The sequence below is a fragment of the Sciurus vulgaris genome (genome assembly GCF_902686455.1).
Source record: "Sciurus vulgaris genome assembly, chromosome: 7".
NCBI classification, from domain to species: domain Eukaryota; kingdom Metazoa; phylum Chordata; class Mammalia; order Rodentia; family Sciuridae; genus Sciurus; species Sciurus vulgaris.
This window is the reverse complement of record NC_136467.1, coordinates 19,677,444-19,696,454: the sequence shown is the minus strand read 5'-3', so window position 1 is coordinate 19,696,454 and position 19,011 is coordinate 19,677,444. Positions and strand designations below refer to the sequence as shown.

General features: G+C 36.9%; 1 protein-coding gene across 6 annotated transcripts in view; it reads left to right on the top strand.

Moving 5' to 3' along the window:
* The window catches only part of GRM1 (glutamate metabotropic receptor 1), a 394,312-nt gene that overhangs the window by 338,527 nt on the left and 36,774 nt on the right, over positions 1-19,011 (top strand). For all 6 annotated transcript variants that reach the window (XM_079146824.1, XM_079146825.1, XM_079146823.1 and 3 more), the window contains 2 exons: positions 598-724; positions 17,047-17,977. In XM_079146824.1, the coding sequence (XP_079002950.1) occupies positions 598-724; positions 17,047-17,977 (1,058 nt within the window). The remainder of the gene's footprint in view (positions 1-597; positions 725-17,046; positions 17,978-19,011) is intronic.

The window sequence follows — 19,011 nt, the reverse complement described above, 5'->3', positions numbered from 1 at the left end:
AGTAACACAGCCACATCAATGTTTATAGCAGCTCAGTTCACAATAACTAGATTGTGGAACCAACCTAGATGCCCTTCAACAGATGAATGGATAAAGAAACTGTGGTATATATACATAATGGAATACTATTCAGTCATAAAGAAGAATAATATTATGGTGTTTGCAAATAAATGGATGGAATTGGAGAATAACATGCTAAGTGAAATAAGCCAAGCCCAAATAACCAAAGGCCGAATGTTTTTCCTGATAAGTGGAGAATGATATATAATGGGGGTGGGGGAGAGTGGGGATGAGAAAAGAATGGAGGAACTTCATGTAGAAGAAAATGAGAGGGAAGGGGGCATGAAAAATGGTGGACTAAGACAGACATCATTACCCTATGTACATGTATGATTATACAAATGGTATGAAAATACATCATGTACAACCATAGAAATGAAATGATGTACCCCATTTGTGTACAATGAATCAAAATGCAGTCTGTAAAAATAAAAAAATAATTTTTAAAAAATCACGGTATGAAGACAAGTCCTCATCTGCAATAGAAGCCTTTCTGGAGAAAGCACCTTTAAGACGTGCAATATTCCCGTGTTACAGGTCATACGTAAAGGAGAAGTGAGCTGCTGCTGGATCTGCACAGCCTGCAAGGAGAACGAATATGTGCAGGATGAGTTCACCTGCAAAGCCTGTGACTTGGGGTGGTGGCCCAACGCAGACCTAACAGGTACGAGCAGCCTCACTTGTAAACCTTGCTTGTCCCTAACTGTTGCCCTCTCTAATGACCATCATTCCATTGTGAGCAACTATGTCTTTTCAATGTTAATATTCAGTGCATACTTTCTATTGCTTACGTCAGACTGAATGCACAGACCTCTTGTAAGTTTTCCATGACCTATACTGAAAAGAAAGCTCATTTAAATCTAAATGAAAGTGAGCTGATATCTTGTAGGACATTCTGTTTTAGAGTTACGTTCTATTTCTCCTTTATAAAATTTTATTGAGAGGTATTTCTAGCTAACCGAACTTCTATTTGCAACCATTTTTTAAACTCCTACAATGAGTCACAACTATAGACTGAAAAGGTACAAAGATTGAGACAGAAGCCTAGCATTTATTTTGCTTAAAATATAGAAGGAAATGAACATGGGAACGTATATAATTTATGAATATAACAGAGATACTTATGAAGTGCTATAAAAGGTAGACTAGGAGATGAAAAGAATTGTAGGAAGCAGAACATGGGAAATTCGAAAGTCTGTAATATGTCTGGGGACACCACAGAACAAGAACATGCAACTTACTGGTAGACACAAGGGGCTGGAAGACAGTGGTGGGCCCAAGGCTAGGGAGGGCGCTGGCAGCGGTGACAAGACTGCCACATGACCTTCCCCTGCGTTTAGACTGGCTTTAGCCCAGGAGAACTACTGGAGGACTTTATTTTATTTTATTATTTTTATTGGGGCACTATAATCATACAACACAGTGGGATTCATGTGTGAATATACCACAGTGAATCCCATATATATATAATTAAAATGTACTCATTAAAATAATCACACCAACAATATTAATAGTAGATCTGTGGAGTCGAGCAATCCGATTTGAGGAGGGAAGAGGGGAAGGAAGATGAGGCTACTAGTGAATGAGATTGATCAAATGATATGTATCTACGAAGGATTTTGGAGTGATGAATGACATATTTGCCTACTGAGGGACAGGCCTGGTGGAAGTGCGGAGTGTAGACTAGACTAGAAGAAACACAGCCCTCAGGAAGCTGTCCTGTTGGTCCCAATGAACCATTTCAGAGCGTAGACAGGGCCAGCTGCAGTGGGAACAAAGAGGAATAAATGAATGCAAGAGCTAATTCAATAGCAAAGTCAGTGCGGCAAAGACGGATTGATCCTGGGAGTTTATAACTTCCCAAGGAGCAATGCTCACATATATGAATTTTGTTTTCCACAGACTCTGGTACGATCTCACAGATGAGAGGTTTTTCACTAATATGTTTTATGAATTGCAAGAGTCATACAGCCCTAGGAACTTTGTCATCTGAGTACAGACAGACTGTCTTCTGAATAACCTAACCCCTCATCTCGGAAATTGACTGAAGCCTAGAGGGGTGAGGGAAGGTGCATTGTGCCCAAGTTCATGCAACTAGCTGAAAGCAGAACCCAGTTCACCACCTGCTGATCTCCTGCTTCCCTGGGTACCATCAAAAAGGCTCAGAGGGGTTTCACCACCAACCGTGTATGAATGTGCCCTTTCTTCACACCCCCACCAACTCTTTATTATTTGTATTCTTTTTTTTTTTTTTTTTTTTTGCCATTTCCAATATATGCTTTTTTTATTTATTTATTTTTAAAATATTTTACAGACAGCATTTTGATTCATTGTACACAAATGGGGTACATCATTTAGTTTCCATGGTTGTACACGATGTAGATTCATGCCATTTGTGTAATCGTACGTGTACATGGGGCAAGGATGTCTGTCTCACTCCTACATTTTTCATATCCCTCCTCCCTCTCATTTCCTTCTACAAAATCCAAAGTTCCTCCATTCTTCTCTCACTCCCCACACTCCAATATATTCTATGGACCAAAGCAAATCTTTTTGATTTGCATTTTCCTAATACCTAGAGAGGTTAAGCATATTTTCAAGTATTTGTTGGCCATTTGTATTTTTTCTTTTGATAATTGTCTGTTTAGATTTTTTGTCCATCTATTAACAATATGGAGATTCCTCTGAAAACAAGGAAAGGAACCACCATTTGACCTATTATCCCACTCCTCAGTATATGTCCAAAAGATCTAAGATCAGCTTATCATGGGGATGCAGTCACATCGATGTTAGAGCTCCATAATTCACAAGAGACAAGCTATGGAACCAACCTAGGTGCCATTCAACAGATAGATAAAGAAAATATGGTACATAGATATGTATTTGTGAATTTGAAATCCATGGAGTATCATTCAGCCCTAAAGAAGAATGAAAGTATGGCATTTGCCAGTAAATGAAGGAACTGAAGACTATCATGCTAATTGAAATAAGCCAGACCCAGAAAGTCAAAGGTCCAGTGTTTTATCTGATAGAGGAAGCTAATGTAAAGAAAAAAAATTCTCTGGGCATGGTGGTGCATACCTATAATCCCAGAAGTTTAGGAGGCTGGGGCAGGAGGATCACAAGTTCAAAGCCAGCCTCAGCAACTTAGCGTGGCCCTGTCTCAAATTAAAAAAATTAGGAGGACTGGGGATGTATCTCAGTGGTTAAGTACCCTTGGGTTCAATCCTTGGTACCAAAAAAAAGAAAGAAAAAGGAAGGAAGGAAAGAAGGAAGGAAGGAAGGATGGAAGGAAGGAAGGAAGGGAGGGAGGGAGGGAGGGAGGGAGGGAAAGAAGGAAGGAAAGGAAGGAAGGAAGGAAGGAAGGAAGGAAGGAAATGGTGGCAGGAAGGGACTCCATCAGATACTATCAAATAAAGGAAAGATCAATGGAGTAGAGTAAGGGGATTGAGAGGAAGGAAGGGGGAATGGATAAGGGAAAAACCATGGATGAATCTGACCTAACTTTCCCATAAACATATATGACTATACTGCAGTGAATCTCACCATTATATATATATATATATAATATATATATGTTTGCACACAAGACTAATTTTAAAAAATTATAAGTAAATAGCAAAAAGATAATAGGGAAAAGGAAAGGGAATGGGGGAGGAGGCGGATTCGGTAAGGAGCAGTACTGGGGACTAAATTAGAGCAAATCATAATCCATGCATTTATAATAATGTCACAATGAACCCTAATGTTATGTATAACTAATATGAACCAATTTAAAAATGGGAGAAAAAGGCATCAGAGGGAAGAGGAGGTTTTTAACTTGATTCTAAATAAGAATAGGACAATAAAATTCTTCTGCTTTATTCAAACCTTATAAAAAATGACTGGATAAGTTGAACCAGGTCACATAACTAAAATTAAACATATTAAGTGATAGTACCATATAAAATGTTAATTCTGTTAGAAAAAAATTAAAATGACTTATCAGAAAACTTTTAGAAATCATCTAGTACAAAGGCCCTTTTCAAGGAAAAGGAAATTAGATCAGAATATTTTTGAAGGTACATACTGCGCTCATTTTTTTTTTTTTTTTAATCTCTAGCTAAAAGCTGGCTTTCAAAATTTCATGTGCCTAAAAATTACCCAGGAATTAGCCACCCCCAGAGATTCCCATTTGCTAGTTCTGGGGTGGGTCCCCCCCAGATTCTGATGCAATTAGTTCCTGCCTTACCCATAAGAAGCACTGCTCTCTCGCTAAAGCCTAATGCCTTAGATGTAATAGTTACCTAGTAAATGTTTGTTAAATTGGAGAATTAGATAGAAGAAAGGACCATCAAGTTAATCTAGATTAATGCAGCTGTTTATTAGAAAAATCAAAATATAATTCCAGGGTACCCCCCCCCCCCAGGCCTAATGGTTCTGCCTGTGTGATTCACCTCCTTTTGCACGCAGTGGGCGGCATGGAGAAGTTTCGCCAGCCTCCTTTTGGACCCAAGCCTCCCCTCTCACTCTGTTGTCTCTTCTCTAATTTTTATTTCCCTTTATAATATGAGCTTCCTGCTGGGCATCCTTATCTTGTAGAAGCAGGCCCCACAGAGGTCCGTTGCGTCTGAAGCCGAGGCTGCTTTAGCGGTCCGCGCGCTCTGCTCTTTGACTGAGATCACAGGTGACTGAAGAGACACAGACAAAAGTGGTCCCTTTCTTAGGTCCGCCTTAGAAGTCGGAAGTCCTGGCTTTGAGGTGCAAGAGTTTGTCTCTTGCCTACATTCTTTTGTACTTTCCCAAACTTCCTACTGCTCTGTTTTCACTTGAACCAGAGTTTATTTCATACGCGAAAAAGAACTCTAACCTATTTTAAGACATTAAGATACCAAAAGAAATTGTTGTAAAAGATTTAATATATCATCAGAATGGAACTCAAAGTCATATACGTTATTCCCTGAAGATCTTCCATTGTGGGCATATCGTCATCCCACTGTCAAATCATGACTGCCACTGATGAGGACTCTTGAACTTGGTAAAGCATAAACGAAATCCTCGTGACTATACATAGATGGATAATAATGTAATTATTTTTTCTGAAAAATCTATCATTTTTTGAGGTATCATAATGTGAGTAACTTTTTTATTTTTTTTATTAAAAATCATAAATTTACCTAGGGCAATGTTGTTTGATTCATTCTGTTATTTTTTTCCCTTCCCCCCCTCCCCTTCCACCCCCCTTTTCCCTCTATACAGTCCTTCCTTCCTCCATTCTTACCACCCTCCTCATCCCTAACCCTAACCCTAACGCTAACCCTAATGCTAACCCCTCCTACCCCCCATTATATGTCCTCATCTGCTTATCAGCAAGATCATTCATCCTTCAGTTTTTTGAGATTGGCTTATCTCACTTAGCATGATATTCTCCAGTTCCATCCATTTGCCAGCAAATGCCATAATTTCATTCTTCTTTAAGGCTAAGTAATAGTCCATCATGCTGCTGTCTTCTTATACATTTATTTTTTTCATTCATCTGTTGAAGGGCACCTAGTTTAGCTATTGTAAGTTGAGCTGCTATAAACATTGCTGAATGCTGACAGAAACAGTTGTTCAATTTTCCATTGAGGGTTTTTTTCTTTTCTTCTCTAGCATCTCTACCATTTTTGAAACCAAGTATTTTTCATGCATCAGTTTATTGAAACTGTGATATATTAATGGTATTTTGCAGTTTTGTTATGTATTCTTATATTTTTAATATTTTTCTTTATATATATTCTTTGTCTCACTTGTCTTTTTTCCTGGATTCTCTATCTTTTCTCCCACTAATGGCCAATCTCTATCAATTCCTCTTCCACTCTTCCTATAGATTTTTACTTCTGGCTTCTCTCCTCCTCCCTCATGGACACAGTGTCATACAACACTTCTGTTCTCTCTTTGTCCAACATTTGAAATTGTAAACCCTTTTGGCAAATTTACTGTATATATTGTAGAGAATAATTGCCATTCTTTTTTTCTAAATTTTTTATTTTTTATTTTTTTATTAAAAATCATAAATTTACCTAGGGTAATGTTGTTTGATTCATTCTGTTATTTTTTTCCCTTTCCCCCCCCACCCCTCCCACCCCTCTTTTGCCTCTATACAGTCCTTCCTTCCTCCATTCTTACCACCCTCCTCATCCCTGACCCTAACCCTAACGCTAACCCCTTTTACCCCCATTATATGTCCTCATCCGCTTATCAGTGAGATAATTCGTCCTTTAGTTTTTTGAGATTGGCTTATCTCACTTAGCATGATATCCTCCAATTTCATCCATTTGCCTGCAAATGCCATATTTTTATCATTCTTCATGGCAGAGTAATATTCCATTGTATATATATGCCACAGTTTCTTTATCCATTCATCAACTGAAGGGCATCTAGGTTGGTTCCACCATCTGGCTATGGTGAATTGAGCAGCTATGAACATTGATGTGGCTGTATCTCTGTAGTATGCTGATTTTAAGTCCTTTGGGTATAGGCCAAGGAGTGGGATAGCTGGGTCAAATGGTGGTTCCATTCCAAGCTTTCTGAGGAATCTCCATTTAACAGTCAAATGTGTTGAGCCAGGCAATGGCTCAGATTCTGCCTTTATCTCTGCCAAACAGCTACTCTTCGATCATATATCCAAACCAGTCTGCAAATATTACCTTGGGATCTTTCAGAACATGTGCCCTGCATACTAATGTGTATGTAGTTTTAATGACACCCATTGTTTCTGCATTCCTTTCGCTCTCAGACGTGAGTGGAAAAACAGACCCCACTTGCCACTTACTTGGTGCCATGTCAAGCACAGAGCAAGGGCAGGGGACATGACAATGTGTCGCTGGTGTTGCCATGGTAGTGGTAGCTGTGAAGAGAAAACCCACTGGCACAGAATACCAGAAGTCACAGAAATGCTCAGAAGAGCCAACGCATTGCCTTTAAGTGGGTGTTTTGTTTTCAATGGTGGATTTTTCTGATTAAATTTCAGTTCAAATGAGAAATCATTCTTTGAGAAATGATTTTTTTCCTGAAGGTGGAGTTTGTGAAAATATTTTTAAATTACTTTTTCAGAGAGCTACTTTTTTTTTTTTAACACACTTTGAAGATCCTAATATTAATGAATAAAAACATGCTTAAGTGACTTTAAAATTTTCATCAGAATGTGTTGTGTTTTGGCTATGAAGAGAAATCACTGCATTTCTTAGAGGAAGTGTTTTTTGAAGCTGTTAAGTTTTTCATACTTTCCTCTTTGGAAAATGCACATTTGAATTCAGCATCTTTTATGCTTTATTTCTTGCAATGATATATAACTTGAGTAGTTTAATAATTCACAGACCAATTATAAGTAATCTGATACTACGTATTTCTTTTAAAATGTCAAATAGCATAAGACGATTCCTCAGAAAGACAGACTACACTGAAACTTCTCATTATAAAACAGAAATGAATGGTTTCAGAAAGTTACTAATTTAACTATTTTTCTCCACCCCAGCATTTGTTTTCACCTCTCACACTACTACCTACTTCCTTATTTAATTCTGTAAGATACCCTGTCACTTGTTTTGTGTGAGGTCTGTTTGGAGACTAAGGATTTACAGGCAAATGAAACAAATATGAAGAACATCATTTGGAACTTCACATGCAAACAGTTAATTAGAATAATGACCTACGATAAGGATAAGTACAAAATGTCATACGAACACAGAGAAAGAAGCAATTCTTTTTCCTTGGGAAGAGAAAAGCCTTCACAGAAGAAAAAAAATAAAAGAATAAATATTTAAGCAGGACATTGAATTATAAATAGAATTTCACCTTATAGCCAATTGATATTAATGAAATAACATTAAGAAAACCATATTTCTATGAGGCTTTGTACAAGCATAAGATAGTGTCATAAATGTTATGAATTGCCCCAAGACCCTTTGTGTGAAATAATTATTGCCTTTCTTTATTTCTTGATTCATGTTAAATTTGACTTGACCTAATTCAAAAGAAGTTCCATATTAAACTTTAGCCTCTCAAATATTTGATTCAAAGATTAGAAGTAGCCCTTTGTTCTCAAATTATAGCATTACTAGCACTTCTCAGATTTTATTCAGTAATTTATACTCTGCTAAGAGGAAACTTACTTGTCTGGGCTCTGGATTCTCTGGGATAACGTTAACCATGGATATTTGCCAAGTCATTAAGTTCTCAGGCTTTAAATATCCTATGCACAACTCCCATAAAGTCTTCTTTTGAATCAGGTAGGCTCAGCACATGACTTGCCACTGGTTGAAGGTAATTCCTACCCCTTCTAGTCTTGGGAGACCCTAAACCATCCAAATGGTTGGTTAACCCTTTTTCTAATGTTCCCCTCCAAAAAAAAAAAAAAAAATCTCATAACATTATACGTGTGGACAATAAGGACATTACAGCTAATTCTATCAAGATGACAAACTAATGCTTTTCAAATTTAGATGTCTAAAGAATATACAGGAAAAAAGAGAAAAAGAAAAAAGTCCACTTAAAAGAAGCTTATTCAAAACGTAAATTATCTGCCCTAATCTCCACGTGTTTCTGTTTTGGGTGTGTCTGGTTTTCCAGAGAAGAAAAGAGATTTAGGATCTTCCCTAGAGAGAAAGCAATCATGGTGGAGTTGCCAGAATGTTTCTGGCTGTTGCCATGACAAACTGCTACTGTTAAAACACAAGAATACTTAATCTCCTTCTAGCATAAAGACATTTTTCTTATCTATATATGATATACCATGTGTAGGATAGAGAGATTTTGCAGGTAGACTTGAGCAACTTTAGATTACCTATGGAGATGCCCTTAGTATCTGTCTTTGACTTTTGCCCATGTTGTAGGAACTGGGATTTGTGATATGTAGTTTAAAACTTGAAACTTCACTGGTGACAAACAAATCCAGCTTTCTTACTGATGAATTTCATTTGGCCAATTATGCAGCCTGACTCAGCTTTATATCTTGAGGGTGATAAAAAGACTCCACTGAGAATTTCTGCTTTGAGCTGTTTCAAAGCAATCAGACAGTTCTTGGTAGGTCAATCTGCATATCAAGTATATTTGTACATGAATGAGAGCTTGCACTGGATATCTCTTGGGTTCATGGTGACCTGTACTCATCTTGTTACAACATCTTCCTTTAAATGAAAACACTATGTAATATGTTCAGTGAGTCTTCTGAATTCTTTCAAATATCTGAACTCATATCCTTTCAAATCCTCGCATATACAAGATACATGGGAAAAGTTACTGTAACATACTTTTATATTATTCCTCAAATTATCTCATCAACAATTTTATAAATGAACTATTCATTTATAAATGAATTATTAAGTTGGAGTAATGACTACCTCTAGTAAAATCTAGGCTTAGGTGAATTCCTATAACTAGTAACTATAATAGTCAAGTTGGGCTCAGATTTATATCTTGAAATCAGTAAAGAAAAATATGAATAAGCAAGAGTACACAAAATGGGGTATGATATATGTAAAAATCTTCTTATGAGAATATTACAGAAGGCCATTGTGTTATCAGCTTGCTGTAAGGTCTTTGGGTTAGCAATCAATGGTCATGGGCCTTCTGTTTTTACAGACTCTCAGCAAATCTCAGTTTAAAATTACTGCAAAGTGTAATCTTGAGTAATATTAAGGTTACTTTTTATTTTTCTACAGGATGGAAATGATGAAGATAACCTTACAAAGTTTAAATTCATGAATAAATGTTACAAAATGTTTGTTCCCATATCACTGGATTCATAAGTTGGAATGTTCTAGCTAAGAAATACAAATGTGATCATATTTTAACAATTGTGAGGATTGTTTCTTTTCAACAGGGAAATTCTCTAACCTGTTCAGACTATTTGATCTAGTCTACATTTGTAAATCATAGAGGGGGACAATGTATGCAACCCATTTGGAGATGTTCAGAGGATTCTTTTGCAATTTCATCACTCAATACCCATCTTTACAACTTTTTATGAATTAACACAGAAATTAAGGATGAACCAATTGCATCTTCTGCTATTTTGGAAATGTTTTCCCATTAGTATTTAATCAGATCGTCAATTTGTTCCTCTTCGAATAAATTGTTTTGTTTTGTTCATGAGGATTTTCTCCAGTGTCCATTGGATAGTTTATGTGGTGCCACCAGACAGGCATTATGGTTTTGCCAATATTTTCTTTATGGATCATAAAATGTGATCATTCTGGGATATTTTTAGAACATTTTCTGGCTGATTTTGTGTATCTGAAATTGAATCTATGAACTGCCCCATCGAGTTTTTATTGTTTTAAAATGTTTTTTTTGTTGTTGTTGTTTTAGATGAGTAGTTGGGTAAGATGAGGACTTTTCATTAGAGCATGTCTAAAATATTGGCATTTCTATATCTTTATTATTTTTGCACTATCTATACTTCCTATAGTACCTCTTTTACTGGTCAACCTTCATGAGAGGAATTATTTTAGGTAACATTATGATATCAAGTAATTCATATAATTGCTTATTTTCAGAAAACACCTGCAGACTTAAAATGTTTCTGAGAAACATTTCATTTAAATGAAGTTGTGGCTCAGTGGTAGTGTACTTGTCTGTAGTGTGTCAGAGTACTGGATTTGGTCCTTAGGATTGACCAAAAAAAAAAAAAAAAAGGAAGAAAGAAAAAATGAACATAATTTCAAACAAATGAATTATTTTGGAACCATACCCACCATTAGTTTATGTAAGTTCATTAATTTAGCAATATCTAAAAATATATCATAAAGAAGATTATACTTTAGTTATTAGAAAAAATTAGATTGGGGTAAAGTATTGGACTTTATAATACTGACTAGACTATTTATTATATATCAAGCTTAGAAGTTTTCCTTTTTAATGGTAGTATAAAAACATAGTAAGGCAATATTAAGTATAAAAAGCCATAGTAAAACAGTATTAAATCAAAATTTAATACTTGAACACTCAAATTCTATTCTGAGTAGGAGCACTTCTTGAATGATATAAACCAACCTGAGATTCTCCTCAACTGATTAAGGTCTATAAGTTTGCTATTATGGGTAGCACATGAGTCGATAGAATATGGGAAGGAGAAATAGCAATAATTTGTAATTAATTAACTAGTACCCAATGTTGGGCAGTTGCTGTGAAAGGGATGTATTATGTGGTAACATTAGATTTAAAGACATTTACAAACCTAAAGATATTTTGACTCCTTTATGTCTGAAACGAGGCAAGGCATTGCCTACTAAATCAAGGGGTTGGGTTTAGTGAATGAATTAGTTATCTCTTGTTTTGTAACAAATGACCTAAAACCTAGTAACTAAACACAACACACACTTATTATCTCACAACTCCTGAGGGTCAGGAATCAGTTTAACTGGGTCCTTGCTTTGGGATCTTTCACAGAACTAGAGATGGGGGTCTAATCTGAAAGCTTACATTCCAAGCTCACTTTTGAGGTTTTTGGCAGAGTAAAATCCTCAAAGGACTGAGGACCTGCACTTTGCAGGTGCCTGGGCAAGGACTGCCCTCAGTTCCTTGTCACAGGAACCTCAGCATGGCAGGTTTCTTCATCAGAGTTAGCAAGAAACAGTTTGCTAGCAAGATGGAAGTCATTACTTCATTTAACCTAAGCTTGAAAGCAACATTCATTGGGCTGCTGTTTTCTTTAAATAGAAGCAATTCAAAGGCCTTGGTTATACTTTCGAGGATTACACCAGGACATACATATTAAAAGGTGGGGATCATTGGAGAACATCTTAGAAGCTTCCTACAACAGTAGACAGTAGTTCTTCAATATGTGCCTTATTGTTAATTTATCCATAGCATGGTATAGACCTTTCATACCAAACAAAAGGAAAGATTCATGATTACCCAGGTACCGAGGATGATCTGTGACTTACGCGCTCTGTTCTGATCCTCCTTCTTATTACTGTGGAGTCTTTTGTTCATAGTGATGCTGGAACAATAGCTATTTCTTGAATTATACACAGTGTAGGTATTTTCATTTCTAGATCTGGCTATAATTTGATCATATGTAGGAACTATAGTATATCTAGTCTAGATCCTATTAAATTCATGCAGTTTTTGCCACAGAGAATAAAGAAATATTTTTCTAATAATCTCAAAGTATCAGATATAGGTTGGGACATAGGATTGTTTTTACTAAACCCAAGTGTAATATTAAACCCAATATTTCTTATAAATATTAGAAAAAATATTGCTTCCCATAGGAGTTTGGAGGAATAATGGGAAATTCGTGTGTGTCAGTGTCTCACATAGAGTTAAGTAATTGGACAGATTTTGAGTAGATATCCTTCTGGGTTTTAGCCAATGGTCTTTTTTTATTTTTTAAATTATTTATTTTTTTATTTTTTACAGACTTCTTTTGATTCATTGTACACAAATGGGGTACATCACTTCATTTCCATGGTTGTGCACGATGTAGATTCATACCATTCATGTAATCATACATGTACATAGGGTAATGATGTCTGTCTCATTCCATCATTTTCATACCCCCTTCTCTCTCATTTCCTCCTACATAATCTAAAGTTCCTCCATTCTTCTCTCACTCCCCACCCTCCCCCACCCCCATTATATATCATCATTCACTTATCGGGGAAAACATTCAATCTTTGGTTTTTCGGGCTTTGCTTATTTCACTTAGCATGATATTCTCCAATTCCATCCATTTATTTGCAAATGTCATAATATTATTCTTTATGGCTGAATAATATTCCATTGTGTATATATACCACAGTTTCTTTATCTGTTCATCTGTTGAAGGGCATCTAGGTTGGTTCCACAATCTAGCTATTGTGAATTGAGCTGCTATAAACATTGATTTGGCTGTGTTACTGAAGTATGCTGATTTTAAGTCCTTTGGGTATAAACTGAGGAGTGGGATAACTGGGTCAAAAGGTGGGTCCATTCCATGCTTTCTGAGGATTCTCCACACTGCTTTCCAGAGTTAGCCAATGTTCTTTAAGTGACTCTTTGTCTTGCAGTTTCTACAGATTCTTTTATCTGTAGACATGTTATCTTCAGGAAAATAGGCTATTTTATTTGGTTTCTTTAAAGAGTCATAATTTTGTTGACACCTGGCTTAAAGACTTTTTAAATCATCTGGAAATATCTAGTCACATATCAGATATTTTTCAAACTGATAATTTTACATTTTAATATTTTAATTCCACTAATTCAGGAGGTCTAAGCCCATTTACAGAAGAGGATCTGCACTGCTTATGTCAGTTGAGCCTATTCCAAAACTATTTGAAAGTTTCCTGAAATTTATTCTTCATCGTTATGTAGTCTACAACTTACTAAAAGAAAAGCTTCTGAAAGAAGTTTAGTACATGCATCCATGTAATGCATTTTCTATTTTTATTTTTTAAACTTTTACTCTGCTGGGTTATTCAAGTCTTTTCTATTTTACTCTACTACTTTGAAACATTTCCCTCCATGAGGAAGCAAATATTGAATTAATTGGAATATATATGTAGTGCAGGACACTAATAAAAATCCTGTGCTCTGTACCCCTAAAGTTAGGAAAAGCCATTAACTATAGGTCTTAATTAGGCTCTAGACCAGGGTTTTAATTGAACGTCTATAGATCTGACATGTGTTCTAGAAATTTTAAGAAGTGCTATTATTTTAGTGAAACCTCTGTGGACAGAGTAGCTCATTTAGAAAGTCAAGCAAAATTACAGGGAAAATGAGAGAAGTTCAAGGATAGTAGCTTTCCAGAGATTACAAGGACTTTGACAAAAGCTACATGTTAATTTGATTTCTTTTTCCCAATTTGAGCATGCCAATTAAAGAAGCTGACTCTTGACCTCTTGGTATTTAACCTCCTAATTTGTCTAGAGAACCTCTTAACTAATTTATTGATTGTGTCATATCAACAGTCCCCTAAGTGGGCACTGTTATGCCTAAATTCTTTCTATCTATCTATCCATCCATCCATTTATGGATATATCTATCTACATATTATCTATGTATCATCTACCTAGGCTTTATCAGAGAAACAAAAAGATTTAGTATTAAAGTGTGTCTCAGTATCAGAAGTAAAAGTTCTCCCAGGAAGAGGTTCAGACTTAGAAATAGATAAATACCTGACACAAGGAAGAGTGACCACCAAGGAGAGTCAGGAATGGGTGGTTATGAATGATGTTTTAGATTCCTGAAGCAAAAAGAGTATAGAAAGCCACCCCCAAATCACTAATTTTACCAATTGATGACATAAAAATTAACCTCACAAAGATTTTCTGAGTGACCTTAGAAAGAGTGACCAATCACTTTTTACAAACCAGTCATCATTTTAACAGGTCAGTAAACATTAGCTCCTAAGGGCCAGCTCAGCTTGGATGCTTCCCAGGCCCATATCTTCATCGGCTCTCAATGGTCCACTTGTGCATTCCAAAGCAAAGAAAGTAAATAGATAGGGGATATGGGTTTTGGGGGTTTTGTTGTTGTTGTTGTTGTTTGTTTTTTTTTTTTTTTTAGAAAAGTGGGAACCTCTAAATAAAATCTTTGTTGACTTCATTAAAAATTTGTGTCTAATTACCAAATAGTGTTACCTCAAAAATAAAAGGTTGAAATACTTAAAGACAGATATTATTACATGAAGTTGAATGAATTTCTACAAAGACCGACACTACTACAAATCCTAGGACAACTCAATAAATGCAGCAGCAAGAACTCAGTAAGACTAGCTGGAGCTGGTAGACTGTTGAGACTGACTCGCATGTAGAATGTGGGAAGGACAGTTTGGGCCTGAGGGGGCCTAGCAAGTGAAACTTGGTCACGTCATCTTCAGAAATCATACTAAATGAGGATCTTTAAAATAATCCTAGAAATAAATAATTCTAGAAGTCTCTAGAAATATGAAAGATGGTAAGACAAAATACAGTTGGCCTTCTGGATCTGCTGGTTCTGCCTGTTTGGATTCACTAACCACGGATGGAAAATATTAGAAAAAAAGTTTCACTGTTGCTAATCTGTACTATAGACATATATGCATACTATATAGTTAGGACTGATCATTGTGTTAGAGGTCAGAATACCTGACAGGAACAACTTAGAGGGGGAAAGTGTATTTGGGATCATGGTTTCAAAGGTCTCAGACCATGGTCACCAGGCAGAAGACATGGCAGAGGAAAGTTACTCGACTTGTGTCGGACAAGAAACTGGAGCAAGGTAGTGAGAGAGTGAGCGCAAGGAGCCACGGACATAATATAATTTCCAAGGTATGCCCCTAGTGACCTATTTCTTCCAACCATACCCCACTTCCCTACAGTTACCAAATTAGTCCTTTCGAACTACTAATCCGTCAAATGAATTAATCCAATGACGAGGTTGCAGATCCATGATTTGATTATTTTACTTCTGAACATTGCTATATTGGATATCATATTTCCAACACATTAACTTCTGGGGGGACACTTCATATCCAAACCATAACAATGGTTTGAGTCTATACTCATCACTTACAGATTTTTTTCTTGTCCTATTACCTAAACAATACAGTGCAACAAGTATTTACATAATATTTACATTGTATTAGGTATCATGAATAACCTAGAAATTAAATTATGTAAAGTACACAGAAGGATGTGTATAAGTTATTTGCAAATACTACACCATTTATGAACTTGAGCATCTGCACATTTTCATATCAGTGGGGGTACTGAAACCAATTCCCCATCAATATGGAGGGACAACTTTATGTTGAATTTTTAAAAGCACAAAAACTGAATTTATTGCTAAGTATAGTAAGGGATAGCTATGCCAGTCAGATAAATTTTCTCTGAGCTAAAGAGACTGCTTATTTTCTATGTGGTTTTTGTAAAGTACTGACTTCAGAGATTGATAAACTTCAGAACATGAAGTGATTGGCATCATCTGTAGAAACATGATACTCATGTGAGACTGTTGTGGGTTAGTCGGTATGCATTTATTGAAGTGAGTCTCTCCCTAGCTGTGTGATCATCAGCAGTGAGAGCTAACATTCATTGGCTGGCATGCAAAAACATGTTCACGGAGGTGGGTTGGTGCTGACTAACTGAACAGCCCTAAAATAGGCTCTGGTGGTTTCCTGGCTGCCAGGACCACAGAACAATGAATCTTTTCCTACATTTGTGGAAATGTTTTTACTTTCACAGTTTGGGAAATACTGGCCCAGACCGAATACAAAATCCTGTGAAAGGATTGTCTCCAGGGCCTGACATATTTTTCTCTCACTCTAAAATACAAAATAGATTTTATTCTCCATCTAGAGGAAATAAATGAGTGCAACATTTAGAAACACAGTGCTGGTCTCTGCTTGCAAAAGAAGAGTGAAGAGAGAGTTCATTCTTCTTGGGTCTGTTAGAGGCTACTAACTCAAAGACCCACCAAGGCTGAATGCACATCAGACATGACTAACAGGAATTTAAGAAAGTGCTGTAGAACTGTGTGGTAAACAGAAAAATGCAGATTCTTCTGCACACTCCAAATTAAATTTATGTTTAAAATGCTCTGCTGCTGCAAAAATACTTGTCTATGAGTTGTACTTGCTTATGGACAATGTGTATAAAATAAAAGATTTGTCAGTTTATTTCTTACTAACTTATTCTATTAAATTATCATAATTAAACTATAACTGGAAGCAGTTTGGTTTTTTCTTTCTTTTTCTGAAAATGTAGAAGTAAGTTCCAGCTATAGAGTGACATTCATTTATCATGCTGATTTAAAAAAAAAATGTAATTTTTATAGGCTCTAGGATGTCATGCTTTTAATGAGATTAGGTTTGGGGACATGATATTCCAGGGAAGACCTAGGAGTACCTTTATGTAATATTGAAGAATTTAGTGAAAAACATAAAATAATGTGAATCAGGAAGAATGTGGTTGTAGCTGTGTCTCTGGTAACTACTGAGTGCCTTCACTATGGCTCAGCAGAAATCTCAGGCTCACATTCAAATGACTTCTCTCGTTACAGGCTGTGAGCCCATTCCTGTCCGCTATCTTGAGTGGAGCAACATAGAATCCATCATAGCCATCGCCTTTTCTTGCCTGGGCATCCTGGTTACCCTGTTTGTCACTCTCATATTTGTGCTGTATCGAGACACACCGGTGGTCAAATCCTCGAGTCGGGAGCTCTGCTACATCATCCTAGCTGGCATCTTCCTGGGTTATGTGTGCCCTTTCACTCTCATTGCCAAACCTACTACCACATCCTGCTACCTCCAGCGCCTTCTGGTTGGCCTCTCCTCTGCCATGTGCTACTCCGCTTTAGTGACCAAAACCAATCGCATTGCACGCATCCTTGCTGGCAGCAAGAAGAAGATCTGTACCCGCAAGCCCAGGTTCATGAGTGCCTGGGCCCAGGTGATCATTGCCTCAATTTTGATTAGTGTGCAACTAACACTGGTGGTAACCTTGATCATCATGGAACCTCCCATGCCCATTTTGTCCTACCCAAGTATCAAGGAAGTCTACCTTATCTGCAATACCAGCAACCTGGGTGTGGTGGCCCCTGTGGGCTACAACGGACTCCTCATCATGAGCTGTACCTACTATGCCTTCAAGACCCGCAACGTGCCCGCCAACTTCAATGAGGCCAAATATATCGCCTTCACCATGTATACCACCTGCATCATCTGGCTGGCTTTTGTGCCCATTTACTTTGGGAGCAACTACAAGATCATCACTACCTGCTTTGCAGTGAGCCTCAGTGTAACAGTGGCCCTGGGGTGCATGTTCACTCCCAAGATGTACATCATCATTGCCAAGCCCGAGAGGAATGTCCGCAGTGCCTTCACCACCTCTGATGTGGTCCGCATGCACGTGGGCGACGGCAAGCTACCCTGCCGCTCCAACACGTTCCTCAACATTTTCCGAAGAAAGAAGCCGGGGGCAGGGAATGCCAAGTGAGTCATTCCGTCTGAGCTTGTCTTCCCTCTCTCTCTCTCTTTCTCCCCTCTATTTGTCCAAATTGTTGCCCTCTTCTTCCCCAAAGTTTTTCTCATCCTTTCTTGCGTTTTCTTTCTTTCATGAATTTCACCTTCTATTGCAGTAGGAAGATAGAACTTAAAGTTTCCCTTGTTTTCATTCCTTTCACACAGCAAGAAGCATGAACCGACAACTTAGCTGATCATATCCTCATTTTTGTCTAGAACCTCAAACTTCAGTTTTACCAGTAACTTATTTCCTTTTGTATGGGTCCTCTCTCTAGGCACATCAACATACCTCAGGGGTCTGGGTCAAAGATGCAAACATGAGTTCTGCTTTATAGTTTGGACCATGGTTGCAGATAGCTTCTGATTGATTTTTATCATTCTTGGACCACACTGTTACTAATTGGGGGCAGAGAGCAAGGAAATTAAGCCCCTGAGGAAATGACTGTTTCCAAATTGGATTGCAGATAAGCACCAACCATGTCCCGAAATAACATCTCTTAAGTAACTGCTTTATCATCTCTTCTTCATTGAACTTTAAAGCATATTTTAACAAAGATGTTCCACAATACTATAAGTGAATTGGGCTATCTCTACTTCAAGTTCATGATCAAGATGGTTTCTTAGACACAAAGCACCAGAATAAATAAAGAACCAGATAAAAGCATTGAGCTCAAATTTGAGTGTCAGTGTGAACATCAAAGTTCAGATGCCTTATATTCTGGTAATTCTTCGGAGCAGTTTGTACAACAACAAATTCCTATCTTTTCCCTGATGGTTTTAAAAAGAAACATATGCTAAAAATTTGCTTGTGTCATCTGAGACCCATGAAAATAAATATTTAGTTAACATTTATAATTTAAAAAATAACAAGGACACTTGAAGTTGTACAAGGTATTGAATTGTCAAAAAACAAGCAAATTTTTCCCTTATCATGATTAATTTTACTCTGAAGCAATCTTTTAAAAGTGAAGAATTTTAATAATAACCATTATACTATCCACATC